We start from the raw sequence: 23,465 nt of genomic DNA on the forward strand, positions 1-23,465 counted from the left end.
CTTCCTGAGTTTAAATGCATTTTATTTGCAACATAAAGAATAAGTTATATTTTTATGCTATTGTTGTTGGATGTAGATTCCACAATAAACCTAATAGGACAGCAAAAGATTATGCATCATTAAAAAAAAAAAAAAAAAAAAAAAACTGTGCCAAATACTGTCCCAGTTGCTAGATGTTGTATGAATATTTTTTAAGAGTAACTTTGTCCTTAGTGCTATGTTTAGAGAATAACTTCTAATATATAAGTTTTTTTCCTAAAACTAGAATGTTACCAACTTTTACTGTCTCCATACATTTCCAAATACAGTTCTTCACCGAGTGAATTGTGTAAAAATAACTTGAGTAGATAAATAAAACTTGTAAAAGCACAGTTATGCATATAAGAGAAGAAGTTGTGAATATAGTCAAGAAAGAGAGCCTAAATAAACAAAAAAATTATGATGTGTTCTTTATTACATCACTGGTGAAGCTGTGTCATCAGCATTTATGATCTGTAGTTCTCGAATATATTTAAAATCATGTGTGTTTGAATTGGTCTCTCATACTTTACATTTAGTGCATCACCTTGGCTTACAAACTCCCTGGGACAGAGACTACCTCTTGCTATGCGTGCTAACAGTATCCTTTAGAAGAGTTGTCCATCTTTCTCTGAGATTTCTGGTACTTCCAGAACAGTACCTTATTCATCATAATCAAGATGTTTCAATGCTTTCTAGTGGAACAGGAATATAGTGAAAAACCATTAACACTGTGCCCTATTTTTCTCTGTTTAAAAACAGGTTTTACTCTCTTAGCTTTGGACATGCCCAGCAAAGCTCTGTCAGATCTCCAGCCACAGCCTGTTCTATCGATGATGCAGTTGTTTGGATGGGATGACATGGTGTGGCCTCAGCTGGTGTCAAGATATCTAAGTCACCTAATACAAAACAGGTGAAAAAATGCCCCTCCTTTTCTTTCAAGTTCTTCCAGTACCCTCTCATTTCTTTGTCAAACTTACAAAAGGGATTGCTTCAAACAGTAATGTTTCACTAAAGTGGTTCAGGTTCTTTTCATCTGTGAAAGTTCCAGAGTTTTTGGAATTGTGTCCTCTATGCATTTCACAAGGGTAGTCAGTGTTGTTTGTGTTGGTTGGTCTGTGTGTKTGTTTCTTTGTTACATATAAATGGTTTAACCTAATCAAAATTTGTCAAGAAGATAGCTAAGTTTTTTGCAAAAGTTGTGTCTTTTGTATAGCAAACCACTTATTTTTTCCAAATGGAAACAATGGTGGTGTTAATAAATTTTGAAAACTAGGAACCTGAACAATGTCTCCAGAGCAGTGCTCTTCTGAAGTGTTACACCAAAGTGAAATGCCTGGACTCATAGCCTATTTTTAATTTGCCTAGTTGTGTCCATCTGTCCTCTTCTATTACTGTTACACTTTGGCAACGTTGTTAGTTTGACAAAGCAATAAGCTCTTAGCCTAGCTGCACTTTAAAAATGAGTTTAATATTGTAACTTGGTAAAATCTAAAATTTGTGGTTAAACATACTGGTTTTATTCCTCTCACGCATTTTACGCTTAAGAGATTCAAAACTTAAATCTTTATATAAAAGTCAAGATAAATGTTATTATAGAAATCTGGAGATAATATGTGATAAATATTTAATATTTAAATACCTTGACTTATTTAAAGCAAAGAACAGTTGCAGGAGGTTATGTTGGGTAGTATCCAAAAACTTAAAAGGAAATGATCATAAGGAAATGAATGTATTGAAACTTTATTGTTGGCAATCTTAGACCAATTTTTGAATGCATGTTGATGTTCCTGATGTTCATGTAGCTCAAGTTTCTGATACCTACTAAATGGATGCTTTAAATTAAATACTAGGATTACAGCATATATCACATGCCTATGTTTTTACATACCAATGTTTATTTTTAAATAAAGAAATTTTATTGCCTTAAGTAGGCTTTATTTAGTTAAGATGGGCTTTTTTTTATTATTGAATGAGGCTTTGAAGGCAGAGGAAGTGTTTATATTTTGTTTATATTTTGGACTGTATTTGAAAGTGAAAAATATTGCACATTTTTGAGGGTACATATTGTACTAAGTAAGATAGCTGTAAATCAGGCTATGGTAAAGACTATCAGTATGACTAGCAAAAAGATGAGTCTATGTACCTCTTGCAGAGAGATGCTAAAAGAGGTTGAAATTAATTGTTAGGGTGGCTGTTTGGAATTCTGGAGATGAGCATTCAATCCCCTTATATGATAGGTTAAATTCATACAGAGTTTTAGATACCCAGCTCATGCTGAATGAAGTAGAAGCTAAGTATATAAATAACCGTTTGTGATTTGAAGGTTTTGCTCTTCAAGTAAGATGAAGAAAAATACTTTGATGCCTAAACTGAAATTTTGGTGTAGTTTATGTGCTTAAGACCAATTCCCCTGATAAGTACTGAAGTGATTGAAAGTAGTTACTTAAGTTTTCACTAGTAACTTTAATTGAGTGCCTAACATATTGTTGTATATGTATCTGCAGATGCATTGCCATCCTGGCTGGGGCAAAAATACATTTACTGTATTTGAAACCACAGCCTAAGGATTCCTCTTCTCAAGTGTTTGGAAGCCTGATTGAATTTGCAAGTGCAGAGCAAGCCCACGTGGCTCGTACTGAATTCCCCATGAAGCCTGCTTCCATAGTTCTATTTAAAAATGCAGTTAGCACTGAGAGTAGCACCTTGGGTATATTAGTCAAGTGATTAGAGCACTCACACAAGAACTGGAAGATCCCAAGTTAAGTTGGTTTGCAGTCTGTGGGAGTTCAAAACTTCATTTCAAAATATCACTTTAAAGAGGAATGAGGGGATCTTGCCCACCTCTTGTAGGCTGTGCCACAGAGTGACTGAAAATGCCAGGTTCATGGGTCCATATTTGAGAAAACTATCTGGAGAAAGCATGACTCTGTAGTTCAGTGATGATGAATATTTGTCTTTTGATAATAGGTGTGTGCATGTTCTCTCCTTCTCCTTTCTCTCCCTCTCTTCTTGGATGAATCTCTCCTTGGTGGATGTAGTGCGCATGGGACATACCTGCCTCAATCTGAGTGCTTTATTTTTGCTCCTAACGTACTGGGATTGTCATTGCCTGCAACATTTCCCCCATTAGTCCCCATCAAGGTAAAAATGTCTGCATTTGAGCCTAGGCAGAGGTACTTCCCTTCCTCATCAAGAGAGTGGTAAGGTGCTCAGATTCCCTTGTAAAAGGACAATTAATACAATTAGTAAGATAAGACTTTGTTAGAATCATACAGATTATTATATTCTAAGCATGGTCATTTCATTGTATACCAGAAAGATGACATTTTTTTTGGTAATACTATTCATATACTTATTTACCTTAGGCAGTTGTAGAGTAAAAGTTATCAAAGCATCTAAGTGCTGGGATCTTAAGACTTCATGGTTACTATGCTGTGATAATTTTCACATCAAACATTCTCAGTTAAAAAGTAAAAAGATTATTTTGTAGCTGATGCTGTTATACACCCTGCAAGCTCAGCCTGGTCTCTTTAAGATTGAAGCTGTGTTCTGCATATCAGCTACTTTAATATCAATAATAAAGGTTCTGAAGGACAAGCTGTGCCCTTGGGAACATATGCACAAGCTTAGGCATTTCTGCTGCGATACTGCCTGAAAGTTCCTCTCCAGATCAGTGTGGTGTAGTGCACGATATTATTATAGCCTGTTCAGCCTAACTTTTAGCATGTGTGTAAGCTCACTGATTTAGATGCACCACTCGCCACGCTTATAGCAAGTAGTTAATGTTCATTCTTTTCTGAAGAGTTGGGAACATATTCCTATCCAGCTCTAGGGCAATACCTAAGTGGCCTACCTACCAGCAAGCAAGAGAAACAGGAATGAGACTACAGCAGAAAGTGTTCTTGTAAGCTTATGGGACCAAGTAAACTAGCTGCACACATCAAGCTTAGGTAAGGGTTGGATTTTGTTGTTATTTATGCATTACTGCAAATAGTGTTAAATCCACAGACATCCCATTTTTTGTGTTTGGTACTGGAATTTAATTTTCATTTTTATGCTTTGTTTAGCTGCATTTTGTCTCCTTATTTATTTTGTCAGTAGCACTTCAGCATGGATGTTCAGACAAAATGTACAAATGTCATTTGTTTTAACTAACTGAAAATGAAATTTAAAGAAAAACCTTTATGAATGTTGTTCACTGAGAAATAGAATCCAGTTTAGTCATCTGGACCCATGTTGACTCTCTCTTGCAAGCATGAGTAAAAATTCGGTAGGAAATAAGTAGATTTATATGTACATATATCAAGAAAAGAGCACAAGCATTTTTCATTAAAGTCAAAGCACCTAGGACTGACCAGGGAAGAAATCTCTCAAATAAAACAGTATAACTATTTTCAAGAAATTTCACTGACCTGAAGCACATATAGCGTTCATCCGATAGGAATTGCAAAGACAGTGCAAAACAGACCTGTTGTCTATTAGCCAGGAGTTTCTGCAGAGTTAATGAGACAAGGCTGATGTGCTTGGGAAAAAGTGACTGCAGTAGGTAGTCACAGTGATAAGGCAAATAAAACTTTGGGAATATTAAACAGCAGAGAAGAGTGATTGTGCAGTGAGTGTTGATGGCGCCATCGATTCCAGCCTGACACCTGGCTGGTTGAACAGTAGCAGYGTTTGAAAGTATACACAGCAAGTGTGCCCTGTGTGTGTGCGTGTATCCTGGTATGTGTGTATACATACACACATACATATACATGTGTAAACATGTATACATTTGTAAGTATATAGCAAGTATAACTGTCTTCTATGGCCTTTCCAAGTTGCTTTTGCAAGTTGCCTTTTTATGTTTTGTTTTTTGATCTGTTTCTAATATGACTCTTTTCTGATCACACACATCTTTATTGAAGCAGACCTTCTCTTCTCCATTTTTTATGCAGGGTTGGGACTAAGTATACTTTGGAGTAGTATAGGGATACCTGAGCTACCTCTAAATGAAAGGCTGGGGTAGTTTAAGTAGTTTCAATATCAAGTTCCAGGTTGATTCCGATAAAATGTTCTCAATGTTGTATATCAGCAGTTTAGATAATACTATCAGATTATCTTTTGTTAGAATAAGAAATTCCTCATTGTGTAAACTCTTTCCTCTCTGTTTTACCTAGAGAGAACATATGCACATATTTGTAAATATGTTTTAAATTACAGTGGGCATCATTACAGAATTCATCATGTTCTCTATATTTGGGCATTGGTATACTGTGAGCAGAATCTGTAGAGTATACAAAAAGTGTGGCAATTTACCTTCTCTGTTGTTTTATTTCCAGTTGTTTATATGTAGTGTTTCTATGTCTAGAGCCAAATGAGACCTTTTGCCACCTTATCACATATTTATATTAGATAACTTTACACTTTATTCCCCTTCTACCTATGCAGTGCAGTGTATGAAGCTTTTTCTAGTATGGGCTATACATCCTATGAAGCTTTGACAGTTCGTTCTTGGTTTCGATGCATTTTGCAAATGTTCATAGATCAACCGACTGGTACGCTGGCCAAGACAGATGCTGAGCGAACAGTTGGTAAGTGTTCACATTTCCCTAATGTTTGCAGTAACAATTCTATATTGCAAAACTGGCAAACATTTTCAGCTAATTACAAAATGTATTTTTGTTTGTATTCCTTTACTTTTACCGAATTACAAAATGTGTTTCTTTACGCTGCTTGTGCTATTTATTGATGGTTTGCCTGTTCTGCATATGACAAATTTATCACAAACAAAGATAAAAGAGCTTGTTTCCTTGGAAGCAAAGAACAAAAACTTGCTCCCAAGGAGACAAGCTATTTTTCCCCTGTGGAGAAACTGCTCTGAAAAAAAGTGAAAATCTGAAGTAAATAGTCAGAAATCATGCTGTGAATGCCCTAAAAGGAAAAAAAAATCCAATTGTAAACAATTCTTTCCTATTTTATATTGGATATTTTGCTTTCCTTAGCTTCTTTTTCATTATGCAGTGAGCAATACTTCTTCACTTCTTTCTGCAAAACACTACAGTTCTAATTATCTGCAGAACACATCTTCTGGCAACTATTTTTTATGCACATTTTGTAGATTTCTAAGAAAACCATCAGTAAAATGAAAGACTTGGTTATCCATCCCTAATATTCTTGGTTCTTTTAAGTCTGTATTAGATTCACATATTCTTTTTCTAGAAAGATGCTGTCAGTTGCTGAATACTTCTRTTTTGGATATTATTTTAAAATAATATAATATTGCTTTATAATTTTGTGGGGRAAAAAAGGGTAAATAGAAATGCAATAGACAAACATACCTGTATACTGCATTTACTATTGTGTTTTCTTATAACAATCAGGGAAGGTCTATATGGAGCAGCTGATTGAAATGACAAGACTGGTTTTTAAACTCAAAGAAGTAGAAAACATTCTCTCAAAGGCTCATATGGAGGAGTCAGTTTTTAAGCAAGACCCTAAAAATGCCCTTGTCCAGTTTATTAAGGTACTGTGTCTTTGTGTTAGTTCATAGGATAATTTAAGAGAAAGAATTACATATAATATTTTGGTTTTGTGTTCAAGAAGAAATTACTTGCCTAAGTCTCATGAGAGTTAATAAGTTTAATCCAATATTTATTTCAATGTCTTTGTTTTCTCAGGCTGTTGGTAGAACTTACAGTAGCCTTCAAACACTTCCTGAAAAATCTGCCATGGTAGCAAAGACTCTAGAATATTTAGGTGATGTATTAAAGTATGTGAAACCTTATCTGAAGGTTAAAGGACCTCCAGAAGGTCTGCAGCTTACTTACTGGATCATAGGTAATTACTTCACAACCTCTTTTCTTTTAAAATGCATGTGATTTTTTTTGTTCTTTTGTTTTATGTGTTGTCCATTTAAATGATTTTGAAAAGTGTAGTCACTAAGACGTTATAGTTACATACTTAATTTTATTCCACTGCATTTATACAGATGCTATAAAACCTCTTTGTGGTTTTTGAAATGACCCCAGCAAAATTTTGCTTTTATTCAAAAGTAGGAGGCTTTTGTGTCTTTCATGGCTGAAAACAGTTACGTAAAAAAAACAAAAACAATGACAGCTCCATGAAGCAGTATTATGACGTGCTAACATTATGTTTACTGGAGTTGTGATAGTGGACAAATGCAAATTAGAAATGTAATATGCACTCCTCTTACATGCCCTCTGTGCTTTATTAAAGCTCCAATTCTAGTATCCTTTCATTACAGTRTAGAACCAGTAATAGGATGCAAAAATAATCATCGTGTGTGTTAGGAACGAATCTGACCCACCTATCTTTAAATAATAGGTAAAACCTTATGTATCTTTAAGACAGAGSTAATGGTTTGCATGTAAACACAGTGTACAACAGGACTGTGAGGAGTTCAGTGAGCAGTGTGACCACAACACAGAAGTTGCATCAAGTGTACTGGAATTTGAATTTTGTAAAATGTTTTACTTTTCTATTGCAAGATCTGTATATTTTGCTATACAAGATAAATGTCAACAGAAATGGTTTCACATATCCACATGTTGGAGCTTTGCAAAGTAGTTTTAGATTGATTTCCTTTCTGTCCTTTGCAGTAGGAAATGATTAATCTTCAGTCCTCCTATTATGTACAAGAAATTGTCCTTTCTTTTTAGTTAAGGGGGGAAAAAAAGCTTTACAAGAAGATAATTGAGGATATTTCAATCACTTTTCAACGTTCTATGATATTGTAAAATGATGGGGGCAAAGTAAGATACTTAACAAATATAAAAACTTCCCATCTACAGACACTGTACATACCAGATTGTGTCTTCTGCTGGCTCATATGTCACATGGAGTACTTTCAGTCCGAATAAGCATGTTTCTTTCAGAACAAGGCGCTTGGACAACATTAATAAAAATATTGTTAAGTGTTCGTTCTCTTTCTGTATGATTGATCATTGTGTTTTCTTTCACTCCACAAGATTGTTAGTTTTCATTGTTTTTAGAGATGGGATGACTTTCGATAATATCTAGTAACAGGCTATTTTTGCTCTTTCATTATTTACTAAGTCTTAAACATAATTTCTTGAGATATTCCTGTATTTTCCACCCAGCAAACTTTTTCTTGCTTCTAATGAACTCAAGCATGTTTGTGAAAATTACTACATAGGAATCTATTTAATTAGACACCTTATATTATTTCATCTATGTTTTGAGTATTAAAACTCCTGAGTATGCAGTTRCTTTCTCAAGAAAAGGTGCATCTTACATGTACTAAGGAGGTTTCTGTAAGTCAGGGTATTTACACATGAACTCCTTTTTACAGTTTTTGGAAACTCAAAAATAAGATTTTAAAACTGGCTGAAGTTGTGTAAGCAATACATTAATGTGCTGAAAAGAAGTAAGATGTTCTCTAAGACTTGCAGTTTGTGGACTGAGAGCCCGCAAAGATCTGGAGAGAGGATGCTATTTCTATGGGGTTGGCTATGCCTCATTCTTTTTATTTTGCTAAATTAAAACATTTAAATAGAGTTTAAAAGAAACTTAAGATYTTTCTAATATTGAATCTCTGTGTCAGTAGTTGCTGATGATGCTATAGAATTGTTAGACAAATGTGAATGGAAGGCAAAGGCAATGTCTTTCTGTAAAAYATGATTAATGCACACAGAAAGGTAAATGTTTTTAAGTGCACATGTGCTGTATGCAATAGTTTTATGTTCCACTGCTAGTTAATTTTCCTGCAAAGATGTGAGAAACCATTCTTTCTTAATGGCTTTACTGTACTTTTCCTAAAGCAACTTCACTTGCATAAAAACTTTTAATATGTTAAAACAATTTGGGGCTCTCATTTTGCTGAACTGTAAATGGACTTTAAATCTTCTTCACTGAGCTTTTTCTAGGCAAGTATCACGGAAAGAGTAGATGGGAATGAGCATTCTAGTTGCTATTGTTACTCTTGGCTTATCTAACTAACAAATTGCCTGTTTAGTGAGGGAGGGGTTGTTTCGTTTTTTTCTCAAACTGTAAATTACTTTGGGATTTCTTGATTCTTTTCCAACAGGATGTCTTGTAAAGTTCTGGGCACCACTACTGGCTACTTCCAAAGCACAGCAGCTCCTCTTCCGCATCATAGACTGCTTGCTGCTGCCACACTCTGTACTCCAACAAGACAAAGAGCTGCCTGTGGCTTTGCTGTCTGCCATTGAAGAAAGCCTCCCTCTTTATCTGCAGGTAAATAGCTGAATTGTATTATCAGCAGAAAATTTAACTTCAGGAAAGCGTTCATATAGCAGACAGTTTTTTCCTCCTGTTCAAAATATGCCTTGACAGAATTTACAGAAGCAGCAAGAGAAGTGGAAGTGGAAGGAAAAATGCCGTCTCACTGGCTTCCTTCTCACTCTGTGCTGCTGTACTGTGATATACTCTAGAGTTGCTGGTCTGATCACTGTTCCTAGAGAAGCTTTTAGCTAACTGGCTGCTTACGCTGGTCTCTGATGTGAGAGATTTCTGAAATAGTGGATCAAATAATCAGAATTGATAGGAAGACACTTGCTGAGAAGACAGAGCAAACGGATATGTTTGATATCATCCTTGGCTTTCCTAACACTGGATAATTAAAGATGCGCTATTTTCTGTAGTTTTTGTTGCTCTTAGTAACAAAAACAACTCTCTGCATATCATGACACTGTTCTATCTTAATAGTTTGAGGATATGTTTTGCTGAATCAATTTTTTTTTCCTGCTGTTTATGCTTACATGACTAAAGCCTTCTTGTCCATTATTCCTCCTGTTCTTCCTTCAGCTTATATATTACTCTTGAAACTCTGCAAGGCTTTGATGATGATGTAGAAGGGGTGAAATCCTATGGTGAATAGGAGAAAAGGATATATTTTTAAAATAAATAAAATGACATATTATTCCATATTATTCCTTGTAAATCCTTAGGTCTCTTGTGTTTGCCTTTTTCCCTTCCCTTGTAGCCTTCATTTTGATTGCAATCTTAATACAATCCTTAAAAGTATCAGTTGTGAAGCAGGGAAATAGTGACACTGTAAACATCTCTTGGATTTATTCCTTCTTTCAAAAGTTGCATTATGACTGATGGCATGTGATATGGAAATGAGTATGGTTATATAATGATGTGCAGAATATGACTTGCTTCTTTGTTGATCTGTAGGTATTTTCAAAAGCTATCTACATCTAAGACCATCTGGACACTGATATTACCACAGAGTGTGATTGTCTGTTTGCTAATTTAGGATTTTAGCCAGAGAGCATATTATGTTGTTTCTCTGTTGTCTACACATCTGGGTGTAGTTTTAAGATGAAGACACTCAAGTTAGTTTTGAAATCCAAGTGTTGTGGACCCTTGCTACCTGTTTTCTTTGTCTGCCTTTGACTTTTTGATCCCACTGTGGGACCCTTCAGGAATCTGCTATTTAATCCATGTGCTTTCAAGCTGAACTATGTGATTTTATTAAGGAAATAGTTTGGTTTAGAAAAAATGCTGCTTCCAGAAAATCCAACGTATTCTTTAGTTTGACAGACAGTTTTGGAGGGAAATAGTTTGGGGGAGAGGAGAAAAAGCAGAAGATTTTTTCATATTTCAGTATAGAACTTTTACACTTTAACTGGTTTTTACTCTAGAAAATTCTAGAATTTTTAAAGGGCTCACATGGCTTCATTCATTCAGAATTCCCTTCCCTCAACTCAAAAGTGAAAATATTTAGTTATAGAATCATAGAATCAGTAAGGTTGGAAGGGACCTCTGGAGATCATCTAGTCCAACCTCCTCGCTCAGCAGGGTCACCTASAGCATGTCAGACAGGGCTGCATCCAGGCGGGCCTTGAAGATCTCCARAGAAGGAGACTCCACAACCKCTCYGGGCAACCTGTGCCAGKGCTCCGTCACTCTCACAGGGAAGAAATTCCCCCTCRYGGTCAGGCRGAACTTCCTGTGCTTCARTTTCTGCCCATTGCCTCTTGTCCTGTCACAKGGGACAACTGAAAAGAGTTTGTCCCCGTCCCCTTGACACCCTCCCTTCAGGTACTTGTACACATTGATMAGATCCCCCCTCAGTCTTCTCTTCCCCAGGCTGAAGAGGCCCAGCTCTCRCAGCCRTTCCTCAGAGGGCAGATGCTCCAGCCCTCTGATCATCTTTGTAGCCCTGCACTGGACTCGCTCCRGTAGCTCCATGTATCTCTTAAAGACAGAGAGAGTTAAAAAWATATATATATATTCTTGTGGGATAGTTCTTGCTTCTGAACTCATTTGAGATTGAATGGGTTCTCGACATTATCTTTGACTTCTCAGGTTATTTCACAGTTAGCTTAAGCCAGTGGATTTGTCAGCTGCCAGTGAAAGGGCACTAAATTCCCTCCCGTTCACCCTTATGTGTGGTTTAGTGATTTAATGATTTTGTGAACATGGGATGACTCAAATCTGTGGGCTGATTCAACTGAAAACTAACCCTAACAACAACAATCAGACAGATCAGAAAAGGAATATAACAGTGAATGTGAGAGGAAAAGGATGTAGCCATGGTGGGGAAGATGGATAAACTGAGTCTTCTAGGAATAATCTTGCCTTGATTAATTTAAGCTGCTGGTGAACTACATGGTCAGACTCTGTCCTAGGCAGGTGGCTCTTTGGTGCCCGTTCATCAAGGTGGAACAGCAGTGTTTTAGTGCCGGATCTCTACTTTACCCTAGTGTCAAACAAGCATTGGCCCATATATCTGTCCTTGTTAATACTCTAATTTACAACTTAATGCTTTGGAGATTACATGAAAATACAAAACAGCAATTTGGAAACCGAGCTGTGGGGTATTCAGTCTTCTGAAAAGTCCCAGCCTCYATCTCAGTATTCTCTTTCTTGTCCTGGTTGTCCCTCTTCAGCTCCTTCAACATGGGCTCCTTTCTCCAAAAATACTCCACAGATCTCAGAAAACATAGTAGTTTGCACATGCACAAAATTTCCCACTTCCCTAAGTTTTCAACAGTCAATGTGGCTTCTTTGAACCTTTTTCGTGAGTTTTTCCTCTATTGCTTCTAATTTGAGAAGGATTTGAAACCAGTCTTAATAGCAAGTAATTACTTATACACATTCATTGATGCAACAATTTCATAAAGTCCTACAAAATTACTAAATTGTGTAGAAAAAGATTCCCCAAACTGGCACATTCTTATGTAATGGTAATGCAATTGGCCAACCAACTTGCTTAAAATCAAAGCGAGCAGAGAGAGCGTTGCCTTTTTTCTTCACCCTGTAAAGGCATTTGTTATCCTTTTTGGACAACCTATGAAGCTCCTTCTTCTCTCCTTRTAGCATAGCTATGATTSGTTTATTATCATCTTCATAATTCAKCAGAATTGATGACTGTATTCCTCCCACATCCACCCAGCCCCCTACCCCGTCCAAAACCTATAGGTTTATTTTTAATAGGTGACATTCACAAGCATTAGATAATTTTACACAGGCAAAAATAATAACTGAATTCACTGTTTAAGAACAGTATTAAGGCTAGACATTGCATTTCTTTCTTTTCAGTTTAGACTGGCTGTATTTTGTTTTATCTGCATTGATTGTATACATAAATGGGAGCTATAGGCTTATGCATTTTGATATTTTTGGGGTAACTGATCTGTCTCCTTTGAACTTGTCTAGAAGTTCCCTTCAAATTCACTCATTGATGCAGCCTTGACAAGATTGTTTCTAGCATTGTCTAGCTTAGCTCTAGCATTGCTTTATAACGTTTAAATTGTTATTTTTTTCTTGTCTAGWGGTTGCTATATAGATGTTATTCCTTTTACAGTGCACCATCTGTTTTGATAATAGTTGATTACCCAGGAAAGATTTTGTTTGGATGTAATATCATAATTGTCTTCAGAGTTGTTTGAGTGACAGACATTAGAAGGTAAAGCATAAAGAATGTGAATGAAGWCATTTTAAAGTTTTATACAACTGTTTTTAATTTTGAGATAAAGGCATGTAAAATCTGATATTAGGTGTTCTGCTGTTGTGAAAAATTGAAATGATTTTTGTATTAGTAGATTATTTAAACCTACTACAGGGATTTTCAGAACAATTTAGGTTACTCGTTGATGGATTTCTTAGAGAATGATTTGGAGGAATCCTAGTGTATGTGGGAAAGAACTGAGGCATTGTACAGAACTGATTTCAGAGAATATGTAGTTTAAATATGTCTTGCAGAATACAGGGTAGGTGCATGGAATAAGCATAATGTGCATAATGGTGGAAAAGATAAGACACCCTGCTTGATTTATGAGTGTTAGACCTGTCCAAAAACAGAAGATGACTGATATCTGTCTAAATACAGGACAGCACTGAAAGAACTTGATTCTAAGCAGTGCTTGGCACATACATTTTCCAGTGACTTTAATGGGGTTGTGCAGGCTCAGCATTTGTCAGAGATCAGACCTTAAAAGCCCTCTTGTGAGTCACATCTGTGGTCCGATATTTGAGCAAGCTTATTAATACATTTTGTGAATTACAGTATGTGTTTAATAGGAATTGTACAACATTAATTGGTGAACAGCAGATTTATTCCAACAGCAGGACTGATGTTATAAGTCATCATTAGGTAGCTTGGCATTTCTGCAGTGAATAGTTCCAGTAATCCATACTAATCGGTTCTTCACTCTCCAGAGGTGATTTACTGATATATGAATAAATCAGAAGAAAGAGGCAGCTCTGGCCATAAAAGGTTCCTGCAGTGAGCACACACAGGAATCAGTTGTCTTTCTGCTAAAATGAGGACCAGATGTTGTCATGCCCCTTCTAGTCCTCTTAAAATTTCTTTTTCTTTTTCTTCCCTATTTTTCCTCAGAAGATGACCAAAGAACATGCCAAAGAAAAGAGCGCCGCTCTATCAACTCTCTAATGTCCATCTGTTTTACATCTATAGAGATTGTCTTAGGGGTCTTATGTGATTGACTGCAAACCTCTGGTCCAAAACGGAAGTCCAATATCATGCATTATTTTTTCCCTCTGTCACATGAACAGTAGCTTCCTTCATCTCTGTTAATTACTGATAGGATTTAAAAGAAGTACTATGTGACTTCCTTGTTGTCACATCGTTGGTCAGTACYGCCTAGCATATTTTCCATTTTACTCGGAAGTTCACAGTTACATGTAATGCTGGTACTTTATCCTTTTTGCCACTTGGCATATGGCATTGTCAGACCTTGTGGAGGTCTGTTGCTCTCTACACTTCGTAAGAAAAAAGAATCACAAAATCACAGAACAGCTGAGGTTAGAAGGACCTCTGGAGATCATCTAGTCCAGCCTCCTTGCTCAAGCAGGGTCACCTAAAGCATGTTGCACAGGATCATGTCYGGGTGGGTTTTGAATATCTCCAAGGAGTTCACAACCTCTCTGGGCAACCTGTTCCAGAATCAGTCACCCTGACAGTAAAGAAGTTTTTCCTTGTATTCAGACAGAACTGGCTGCTTTTCAGTTTKTATATGTTGCCTCTTGTCCTGTCACTGGGCACCACTGAGGAGAGCCTGGCCCCATACTCTTTCCATCCTTTCAAATACTTACATACATTGATAAGATTCCCTCTTAGTCTTGTCTTCTCCAGRCTGAAGAGTCCCAGCTCTTTCAGCCCCTCCTYATATGAGAGATACTTCAGGCCCTGAATCATCTTAGTAGCCCTCTGCTGGACTCAATCTAGTAGCTCCATATCTCTTTTACACTTAGGAGCTCAGAACTGGACACAGTACTCCAAATGTGGCCCCACCAAGGCTTAGCAGGGCTGCAGGATCACCTCCCTCGACCTGCCAATGACACTCTTCCTAATGCACCCCAGGATACCATTGGTCATCTTGGCCACAGGGGCACATTGCTGGCTCATGGTCAGTTTGTCATCTACCAGCACTCCCAGGTCCTTCTTTGCAGAGCTACTTTCCGACAGGTCAACCCTCAACCTTTCCTGGTGCCTAGAGTTATTCCTCCCTAGGTGCTGGACTCTGCACTTGCTTGTGTTGAACTTCATGAGGTTTCTCTCCAGCCATCTCTGCAGCCTGTCTAGCTGTGTCTTTGTGGCAGCACAGCCCGCAGATGTATCAGCCACTTTTACCGATTTTGTATCYTTAGCAAGTTTCCTGAGGGTTCACTCTGTCCCTTAATCCAGGTCATTGATGAATCAATTGAAAAGGAGTGGACCTGTATTGACCCTGGGGGACACTCGCCTCCAACTAGACTTTGCGCCACTAATCACAACCCTCTGAGCTCTGCCATTCAGCCAGCTTTCAGTCCACTTCACCATCTGCTGACCTAACCCATACTTATCAGCTTGCCTATGAGAATGTTATGGGAGACAGTGTCAAAAGCCTTGCTGAAGTCAAGGAAGACAGTATCTGCTGCTCTCCTTTCACCTACTCAGCCAGTCATTCCATCATAGAAGGCTATCAGGTTGGTTAARCAGGATTTTCCCCTTGTGATTCCACACTGACTATTCYTGATTACCTTCTTGTCCTTGATGTGCTTTGAGATGGCCTCCAGCACTAAGTGCTCCATCACCTTTCCAGGGATGGAGGTGARGCTGACTGGCCTGTARTTCCCTGGGTCCTCTTCCTTGCGCTTTTGAAGACTGGATTGACAAAGGATTCTGAAGGAGGGACTCAAAAATAAAGAGCCCAGTATTAAGCTAAAGCCAGAGGGCTTTTTTTGAAAAAAAAAAAAAAAATCTCATTTCTAGAAAGTTTAGGGAGCAGTAGAAACATCAGGATCTAAAGGTCTGATGAATTCTTCCCTAAACAGCTTTGATGCTGTAGACATGCCCTACATGTATGAGCACTGATCTGTGGATATCCTACTATAGACAAGCGAAGGTGTTTTATTTTGGTGGGTGGTTCTTTCCCTACAAAATGGAAGGTTATTTTTTTTTCCTCTGAATTCAGTTAGAGAAGATGATTTGTGTCTTGGAAGCCTTTGGTGCTAAACCTGTAACTTCTAATCTGAAGCAGGTTCATAATAAAGAGAGATCTTGATATTGCTATGTGGTTTTAAAAAATCGTGCCTCTTTTAAGAGGCAGCATCTCAGCCTGACCCATCAAAAAAGAAACTAGAATCCTTTCTAAAGAACAAAAGATTACAGAACAAAAGGTTTTTCAGTGTTTCTAAATGCATCTATAGTTAACAATTTTCTGTACTGGATTTCAAGAGGACTCTRTATCTTCATTAGATAATCAAAGAAAAAGAATAATAATAACCTCAGATCTTATTTTTCATTAATCAGCAAGGTATTTTTCAGTAACATTCTTCTCAGGATGATGTTTTTTAATTCAATCCTTTCCTTCTTTTTAAGACTACTTGCCCTCCTCTCCATCCCACACCCCAAAAATATCAATTTACTTAAACTCAAAAATGAAAATGCTTCTATGAAAGATTGTGCTTAAGTTGTTGATCTATCAAATGAAACTATTGGAAGAGTTGCAAAAATCAGGCAGTATTCCTTCAGATCTAAATTTTAATATTCTGTGCTTTTTCTTCCACTTATCAACTTTAAGATCATTTCTTAAGAAAAGTAACTCTCAAGTATTTCATAGTAACTGGTTTCTTACTTTTGTTCTTRTATATTCTGTAGCATTTGCTACTTCTCAATTTGAAAAGTTATCTTATTTCAGTAATTATCATCATTGCTTCTTCACAGGCATTATATTCTTTATATATTCTTTGTCTGATGTTGTTCCTACCTCTCAGGTGAACTGAATGTTGTGAGCAGGTGTCCTCTGTAAAGTTACAGTGTTTTTTGTGTCCCTSGGATCAGATAAATACACTTTTTCACAGTTGTTACTTTTGTTGAAACAATCTAGAGACTTGAGAGGTTCAGCTTTGATTATAGAATTATGGAATATTTTCTCTTTTTTTAAGAACAGTGCTACAGAAAGCTCAAGTGGCTCCTTTATACCTCCTGTAACATCTCATTAGAAACACCAAGTGCTGAAGCTTACAAACTAAATAACGTCATCTATAACAGTCTYTCTGAGTCTTGTATTTGCTATACAGTGTTTTTAAGAATTGTGATATAGTAGCAACTACCTTTTAGTGCAATTTTGCTTATGTAAGTAAATGGCTGAGAGGACGTGAATTGCTTATTACAGCCTATGTTTTGTTTCAGTAATTGTGTCTTTTATCATTGGAAATTAACAAAATTTCTAAGGAGCTCTAGAGGCATGTGAACTTCTACCTTAACCAAAGATGCTGATGTTCAGGAGGGCTTCCTACAGGAAGTCTTCAGGCGGATTTTTATTACTTACAGCACTTTATTACTTAAATCTCATTTTTCTATATTTATTTACTATGGAACCAAAAGTGGGAACTGTCTATTTCAAGAAAATGCCAAGAAGATTCTTAGCTGTGGCCTCAACCTGCTTTTTTCCTGGAAGAATTCTTCTGTCACATATACATGGGCAAGTAAAGACAGAATCTTTCTGGGAAGGAGCCCCTGGAAGGAGCTTCTGGAAGAGCAAGAGCTTTCATGAGTTCGCTGTTTCTACGTTTCATGCCTTAGAGTCCTGAACTATTCATTCATATTTTAAGAGACCTCAGCTTACCTTACCATCAGTGTTTCGTCAGGAATTCTTTCTACCAAAGTTAGACTCTGGCAAACATATGGATTGCAATACTAACTGAAGTTTGAAGTACTTGTGAAGTTCCTCTCTAATGAACTCTATGCTTGTCCACTTGTTTTACCTCATTATTCTTGCTGAGTAAAACTATTATGAAAACTGAATTCTGAAGGGACTTGTATTTGTACTGCTTACTGTGACCATTGTGATAGGAGGTAACCAGGCTTTTTTCAGGTTTTAGTGAATCATTCTTCTTTCCTTCAGTCATTGAAGGAAGGGAAAAAAAGCTCTCTCTCTCTGAGACTTGTATCAGTAAGAGAAATCATCTTTTTTTCACAGATATAACATATATGTGTTGTATAAATGGGGCAATGTTTAGATCGACTCTTCCTGGACAGTTTTATACTTTTATTACAGATTTTTATTTGGCATCAATATAGCTTATGTTGGATAAGTCACACTAATTTAATCCCAATCTCCAAATTTATTATAATTGGTGTTTAATTCATAAAAACCTGTTTACGCTATAAGTTGTTTTTTTTCTTGTCAGACCACTATTTTAAGCACTCATTATTCTACTATACGATTCATACAAAAATACCACAAGTTGCTTTACAAACTGATGAAGTGCTCTATCTCTCCTCCTTGATTGACTAATATCCTCTCTTTGACCACATGAAAGCTGGAAAAAAAAGAGCTTTTGGACACAGAAGCCCTTCCTTAGACCTGAAACGTCGTAGTTTTATTTCCGGTTTGAAGGGGAGCTAGTGTGTCCCAGAGCTCATCTTCCAAGTGTATTAGTTATCTAGTAAAAGATATTTTCTCTCCTTTGTAGGACTTGCCCTGACTTTGTCTTTATCCTTAGACCACCATAGCTGCAGCAAATTACTGATCCTTATTTGTCGTGCAGCAGTAGTTTACACACAGAGTATAGCAGAGTTTAGAATGTATGCAGCCTGGTATTGTTAAAGATTTATCCCATTTTTCTTTCTGAATTTTATTTTGCAGGGCTTGTCRTTTATATGTTGTCAGTCCCAAACTCAGGGGCCCTATCTGAATCAACTGCTTGGGAGCATTATTCAACAGTATTTTGGACGATTTCTCCCTTCTTCACCAACTATGCCAGCAGCTGGACTGCATCCCATGGCACTAGCCTTATGCAGTTCCATTACAGCCCCYCAGATGCTCCGTCTACGGAAGACCACTCTGCATGTCATAAAGTAAGGCCCAGTGAAGGAAAAAGCATTATTTATTCAGATTTCACAAATAGCTAATGAGAAAGGAAGTGTCGTTGTTTACTTCTCAGTAACAAGCAKGGTCTGAACTTGGCTATACAAAAGTATAATCAAAGACAGTCCGTGTTGTGACAAGCTCTCAGTCTACCTTGGTTCAAGATATAGCAGTTAAAAATAGTGGATGTGACAGAGTGCAGTCTAAGAGCAAAAAATATCATGACAACGGTAAAGAGAACACAGCTTAAACTGGTCAGTTAAATGCACATCTTTCTCATTTCACTTGAATTTTATTTTTCTTTTTTTACTAAGTAAGCTGGAGATGAATGAAAATCTGTAGGACTATCTTTCTTAAAAGAATTTACTTTATAAAAATAACACATTTGTTTATTTAATTTGCTTATAATAGATTTTTTTAAATCAGGTAAAAGATAAAACTGCAAGTAGTTCTATTTTTCTTATGCTGCATCCAGAATTTGACAGCTGGAGAACATCTCAGAGAGAAGAATAGCAAATCAAAGCCCAATAAAACTGTGGCTTTTGGGYTGGCAAGCTAAAGAGCAAGGAGAAAGCAAGAAAGACCAAAGTTTATTCGTTGAMTATTGAACCCTTTTCAGCATCAGTTTGACTTGAATAAAATATCCGGTAAGAGTCTAGGAGTCCCTAGGCTTGTGTCCTTGAGAGGTCAAGCTCTGTAAGTAGACACACACACACACAYACGCAGCACAGCTGTATGTCGACATACCTGTTCACGTGCCTGGGTGCCCAAATCCRTGAAACCGGATTGAGTGTACTTTCCAACTCCCCACTGTTTCCACTTTCTGTATTAGCATAAAGGCTGTTAAGTSATATTCATCCTGTAGTGAATACAAACCCATAAGGATTTTTTTTCCTGGTTTGAGGAATAGGGAGGGAGGCTTGGGTTCTGTTTGTTACCTGCAGGTAAGTGGATTCATTTTGATTTCTGTCCATGAATGCAATACTGTTYGTTCTGCTCTGCTTTGCATTCTGTAATGGAAAATTCATATATGCTATGTGTTATTAAGTTTAGTTTATATTTATCACAGAATAGTAGTACTAACTATTAGTAGTACTAACTATTATTAAAAGTATTTCCATCATAAGACCTTGATAGAAGTCCTTAAAACTTTGTTACACTTCAGCTGTTCAAACCTGTATTTTTCAATACCAACTTGGGATTTTTACGTTTTTTTTTTTGTGGAAAAAAAAATTAAGAGAAATATTCCTATCCTTTCTAAGGCTTATTAAAAGCATGCTATTTTGGCCATTAAAAAAAAAAATCTCATCCACCCACACACAGGACACTTGCTTTGATCATTATAGCTTCTCCATGCTTCAGAACAGACACTTCAAATTTGATACAGAGTTAATTTGAGTCTTGCACATTTCATCAAGTTCTTTTCAACTGTCCATATCTCATCTTAAAAATCTAACTTTATATGTGAGCATCTGTTATTTGCCATGACTTATCAATATAATTCCTTGATATTCCTGCTTCCAGTTTTGGGATCCCTGCATAGAGTAGTCGCATCCACGGCTGATACAGGCCAGGCTGAGCCTAGGACTTGGAACCAGAAGCCAGAATCTTTTTCTCTTTGTTTTTCTTTGATTTCTTTTATTATGGGTTTTTGCATTGTGAAAACCTGAACTAAGCACTAAGAGGACAAGGCACAGATGAGGGCTCTGAGCACCAAAGTGGGATAACAAGTCCTGAGGGATAACTTGAGTTGGAAGATTAGGGAACGCATACTGGAATTGTTAGTTGGGTAGCAGAAAKAGCCTGTAATTCACTGAGCAGGGAGCCAAGGAAGAATAACGTATATGGAGCTGCAGAGTAGAACTGAGGAATTTCCAAGTAAACAGAGTGCAGAGGTCCTAGACAGTAAAGGAAAAAAAAAGAAAAAGAAAAAGAAAAATCATGTGGCCAAATGAAACACAAGTATTTTTCTAGAAAAAATGCTCTCAAACATAGGACATCATATATTTGCATCTCAGGCTGCACTCTCAGGTTGTAGTGATTACACTTGCCACAGCCACCTGGGCATGGGAGGCCCAGTGGTGGATTCTGGTATGTGTCAGGCTATGCAGAGGTCTGCCAGCTATCAAGGGAAATTTGAAATTTGAGATGTGGGAAGAGGCAGAGGTAGAGGCACAGGAGGCTGAAGCTGTCAGCTGTACCATACCAACCCCATACCAACAGCAGCTGTAAATATAAAGGGCTTCATAAAGGCGAGTGGAAGCTCTTTGTTTCATATATCCTGGAATATGGAGCAATCTGGACTTTCTGTCCATATCAGGAGTGGAGTTAAACCCACTCAAATATAAGGCAATTACTTATTTTCAAAGTAATTGTATTTTAACTTATTAAAGAGTGTGTGTGCTTGTTGACCAAGCAAAATTCAGGGTTGATCTTATATTCAGATAAGTATGATAGGCAGTCCTGTAAATAAAGCCTGTATTATCACATATTAAGTAAGTGAATTAAGATTTCACAGTGTTAGTTCTGACATTTCTTAACTTACAAATACTCAAACTTTGCCATCTTAAAAGTTATTTGTGAATGTGTGCATGCATGTGTGAATTTTAAGATTGATAATGGAAAGGAAGTCCTGAAAGTGTAACGGCAGTTGGTGACTTGTAAGACATGAAATGTTTTTTAGTGCTCTGGGAAGAATATCTTAGAACTTAACAGCAGTGACCAAGTTACAACTTGCTGGATGGTCAGGAGGCAGTCACTAGGTTTCTATATTAATGAGTACAGAGTTCAATAGTCCTTTGCCATTAGAAAGCTAGTGAATTCTTGTTGCTGCACAGGGGAAATTGAACCACATCATCAGGGTGCATTATCCAGATCAGATAATCATTTTAGTGGAAGAGAGCCAAAAGGAGTAAGTGCTAGGTTGTCATAGTAAATTCACGGAATAGAGGATTTCAGAGATGCTAATATTAAAGTAAGAAAGACTGCAATATGTGAAGAATATGGGAGGAAAGTGTTGCAACTATTTGTTGTGTTATGCTAGAGCTCTAAAGCCATGTAGTCAAATATTCAGAACTCTAAAAATCAGGTTTCATTTGAAAGTGTAAAGTTGTGTGAGCATGCTTCATTATTTTAGGACCTGAACAAAGATAGTAATTTTTAACTGATTGGGTAGCTAATTTTAAACATCTGAAAAGTTATTTTGAAGGTTCTGGGTGTTCTCTTGTTAACTGATGGATAAATACTGTCTTCTTTTTACCTGTGCTTTTCTCTCCTGAATGCTTAAATTTGGAAGTTCTTGTTTTTCAGTAAAGATTTCAGTAGTCACTTGTAATTTYAAATCAATTTAGATTCTTGCATCTTTTTGTGAAAAATAACAAATCAAGACATTAAAACTGGAACACTCAAAATGTGTGTGTTGTCAAAATATGTTCCTGTTGCAAGATGACAGGTTACCCTTTATCTTTGTGACAAATTTTATAGTGGAGATGGTTGTGTTAGTTCTGACAGAGCAAAAGCAGAGATTGTCTGTGCCATTACAATATAATGTTCACAAAAAAAGAGTAACAGCATATTCCTTGAAATCTAAAAAAAAAACCCCAACAAAACAGCAGAGCTGTTAATGCAGTTGGAATTTTAGTTGACAAAAGCACATAAAGCTATATAAATTAACTGAATAAAAGTTGCATTTTGGATGTTTTCAGGGTCTCCTTTTATTCAGTTATTTTATTCAGATTCCTTTGTAGTTTAACTTTTACAGCCACATTTGGCTTTTTAACTATGATAGCTGCTATTTCTCACTTCCCTCTCAATATAAGAGTTAGAAGGCATCACTGTCCTCTGATAAATTGGCAGTCATTTCTAAGACTAAGACAAATAGAAGCTATTAGTTGAGCCAAGATAAAGAAAGAAATCTATTTAATAGCCCTCCTGCTGAAATACCACAGTGTTATTTTAAAGTATATGATGCTTGTATTGAATGGAAAAATAAATTATGGACTGTGTTTTGGTTTGCTGTATTTTCCCAGTGAACACTACCTGCAGTTCAAAGGTAATGCTCCACCTCCTCGCTTGGCCTCAGTTCTTGCTTTCATTCTTGAAGTACTTCAGAGAACTCAGAGCACTGAATTATGTGACATCGACTTGGTCCTCCCAGCTGTGTTGAAATGCATGGTATTGGTTAATGAACTACAAGGTGAGCTGCTTGTTTGCTTTAAACACAACAGTGCACGTGTGTAAGGTTATCCACTACCAAGCATCCTTCATCCAAATAATTAGCTTTTACATGGCTTTTAGATGAAGTGAAAGAGATGCTTTGGCAGATGAACTGGAGAAGCTTTGTCTATTCAATGAGTGGTCTGGGGCTTCTGTCTGCAGGAGGTAGAGTCATTCTTCTCTTGGACTCAAATGCCACACTCATCAGCTAAAGATCAACCTTGTCAGGAATTCAAAGAGCTTTTCCTTCGTCCTCACCCTTCCCACCTCATTTCTCCGACACTTGGTAACTATGGAAGTTCTCTTCCACCTAAAGTTTTGAGACCAAACAAGTCTAGCATATGTTCTCCACATAGAGGCATTATAAATGGATTAAAAGTAGTGTATTGCTCTCTGAAGGCATCTTTGAGCCTT

General features: G+C 36.9%; 1 protein-coding gene across 2 annotated transcripts in view; it reads left to right on the forward strand.

The window, feature by feature from the left end:
* Positions 1-23,465, forward strand: part of MMS22L (MMS22 like, DNA repair protein) — a 99,369-nt gene that overhangs the window by 69,602 nt on the left and 6,302 nt on the right. For both annotated transcript variants that reach the window (XM_085306949.1, XM_085306950.1), the window contains exons 16-22: positions 781-931; positions 5,452-5,594; positions 6,384-6,526; positions 6,681-6,840; positions 9,071-9,240; positions 18,615-18,826; positions 22,865-23,031. In XM_085306949.1, coding sequence (XP_085163075.1) covers positions 781-931; positions 5,452-5,594; positions 6,384-6,526; positions 6,681-6,840; positions 9,071-9,240; positions 18,615-18,826; positions 22,865-23,031 — 1,146 coding nt within the window. The remainder of the gene's footprint in view (positions 1-780; positions 932-5,451; positions 5,595-6,383; positions 6,527-6,680; positions 6,841-9,070; positions 9,241-18,614; positions 18,827-22,864; positions 23,032-23,465) is intronic.

Source organism: Rhea americana, unplaced genomic scaffold, assembly GCF_003343005.1.
Source record: "Rhea americana isolate MKP2758 unplaced genomic scaffold, rheAme1 scaffold_25, whole genome shotgun sequence".
Taxonomy (NCBI): Eukaryota; Metazoa; Chordata; class Aves; order Rheiformes; family Rheidae; genus Rhea; species Rhea americana.